Genomic DNA, 2,258 nt, shown 5'->3' on the forward strand with positions numbered 1-2,258 from the left:
TTTCTTTTTCCCTCCCTCAGCAGACTCCATCGCTGCCTCTCGCAGCCCCGGGGAGGGCAGGTGGAGTGGGTAGGGCATGACTTCAGAAAGTTAAAAAAAAAAAAAAAGACATCACTCAGGTCATGTGACGCAAAGGGACCAATGGAGGCAGGTTCTGGAAAGGGGAACAGTTAAATTTGTAATTTTGGTTGTGTGAAACACTTCTTTGGGCCTCATAAACAACCACAGAACCACAAGTTGGGTACAGAGGCAGTCACACAAGAGCGGGTCCGGGATATTGGTCAGCAGGCAGGGCGAATCGTTTTGACTGCAAACCACAGAGTTTCGTAGAGTGGTAAGCATCATCAACCACAACCGATCCGCTATTTTTTTTTTTCTTTTTAAGAAACAATTTTGGAGTTCTTTTAGCAAAAGAACCTTATAATCCGCTTTGTGCTGCTCCTGAGGCACCGGGATAAAACACAGCGTGATGGCTGGGAGGAGGGTGGTAGCAATGACCATGCTTCATTTTTCACTCCCCAAGGTAGAAGAAATCATATATTCCTTCACTGTAAAGAGAGAGTGAGTTTTAAAGAGGAAACAATGGCTTCAAACAGCATATTTGAGTCACTTCCTTCTTACCAGCACTTCTTGAGAGGTAAGTGCCATTCAGACTTTCTAAATATACTTTTTACTTTCCCATACTTAAGAAAATGCATGTCTAGAGAGTATCTGGGGACATTCTTGTAGTACATGCTTTTTCCCACTTCAGTTTCCTTTGAGGTGCTCTCATCGAAGCTAATATCTGAGCCTGCAGGAATACCATCTCGTTACTTATCAGTCCGTTAAAGAGATTATAACAAGGACTCATTTAAGCTGTTCAAACAGCCATTGCATGCTTGTGAATTTTCTCTTCATAAATCAAAGTGGGCTAGAATAACTCACACGGACTACTGCAGATACAAGAGCAGTAGCACAAGCCCCTTTTGATTCTTTTTGGCAGAACTGTGACTTTTTGAGCCGCTGCCATGAAAAATGACAGCCAACAGCGTCCGACACCTATTACAGGCTGAGGCACGGGGAGTGAGCTGGTGCATGCAGCCAGCAGAGCGTGATGCTGTCTCACTTACGCTAGAGCATCAGCCTAGGTGAAGGCATGCTCCCCGGGCAGAAGTCAGAAAAAGCTTAGAAACCTGCTTAAAGTTAGCTGCAACTCACGCGGCTCAGGAAAAGAAGCGGTGTGGATAAACTGAGAGTTTCTGTGGATGCCACGCAGGTCTCGGGTGACTGCGAGTTACCGGCTTCAGCCACCCTCAGAGGAATGAAGCCGTCCTGTAAAGGCTGAGGGGGGGGAACTAAAGGACTTCACCCAGCAATCTGTCTTTTTTTGACCACTGACCAAGCGCACTCAGAGGTTCCTTGTAATGTTCTCACAACCCCCCGTGGAGCTAATGGTTTAGTCATGGGTTATTCATACGAGTAAAGCCAGGGACTGGGCACAAGAAACTTGTCCGCTTCCTCGTAATGACCTTCCTAAATAGCTCATGCTACAGCTGAACTTTTCCCCTTTGCAAGCAAAGCCCTCTGACTGCTCAAGCCCTTTCCGCGGCAGGGCTGTGCCCCTGCAGATGACAAGGCGCACCGAGCTCCTCGGCCGCCGGCGCTGCCAGAGAGCAGCACTTCATAACTCTTTATAGCTACAGACGACATGTTTCCCGGCCTCGCTGGCGGTGTCGGTGTGAGTCATGAGTTATTCGTATTAATAAGCGGGGCTGGGGAATGCGGAAGGCTCGTCCCAGCTGCTGTGTCACCACCACCAGCAGCGGCTCGGCCGGCAGCCTGCCTCCTCCCGCACACCGGTGGGATGCAGGCAGAGGGCGGCCTGGCCCAAACGCCAGCCCGCTCTCCCACCTCGCTTCAGCTCCTTTTTCCGTGTGTCGGGTCGTCGTCTCCACCGCCACCACCTTCCCTGTGCCTCTCCTGGTGGCAGAGGAGAGCTGAGTGGCAGCGCCGGGGCTGGGGAGATGCTGAAGGGTGAGCACCAAAGCAGCGAACTGCTCTGCGGCATTCGCAGCTGACATTTCCTCAGCACCCCTACCAAGCAAAGGAAGCAATACTGCTAGAACAACAAGAAGGATCTTCCTGCATTTCGTCAGCCTTTTTCTTTTTTTTTTAATTTTTGTTTCTTTTTCTTTTTCTTTTTTTTTTTTTTTTTTTATTCTCTTCAACCTGCAGTATTCATTACAAATCATAAAACTTGTTTTATAATTAGTTGGGAG

At 48.7% G+C, this 2,258-nt stretch overlaps 1 protein-coding gene across 2 annotated transcripts in view; it reads left to right on the forward strand.

Annotated features, from left to right (window-relative positions):
• Positions 1 to 213: 213 nt before the first annotated feature.
• Positions 214 to 2,258, forward strand: part of RUNX1 (runt-related transcription factor 1) — a 174,474-nt gene continuing 172,429 nt past the window's right edge. For both annotated transcript variants that reach the window (XM_014938029.1, XM_014938030.1), the window contains exons 1-2: positions 214 to 334; positions 524 to 637. In XM_014938029.1, the coding sequence (XP_014793515.1) occupies positions 583 to 637 (55 nt within the window). In that variant the 5' untranslated portion in view covers positions 214 to 334; positions 524 to 582. The remainder of the gene's footprint in view (positions 335 to 523; positions 638 to 2,258) is intronic.

This window comes from Calidris pugnax, unplaced genomic scaffold, assembly GCF_001431845.1.
Source record: "Calidris pugnax isolate Ruff unplaced genomic scaffold, ASM143184v1 scaffold25, whole genome shotgun sequence".
Taxonomy (NCBI): Eukaryota; Metazoa; Chordata; class Aves; order Charadriiformes; family Scolopacidae; genus Calidris; species Calidris pugnax.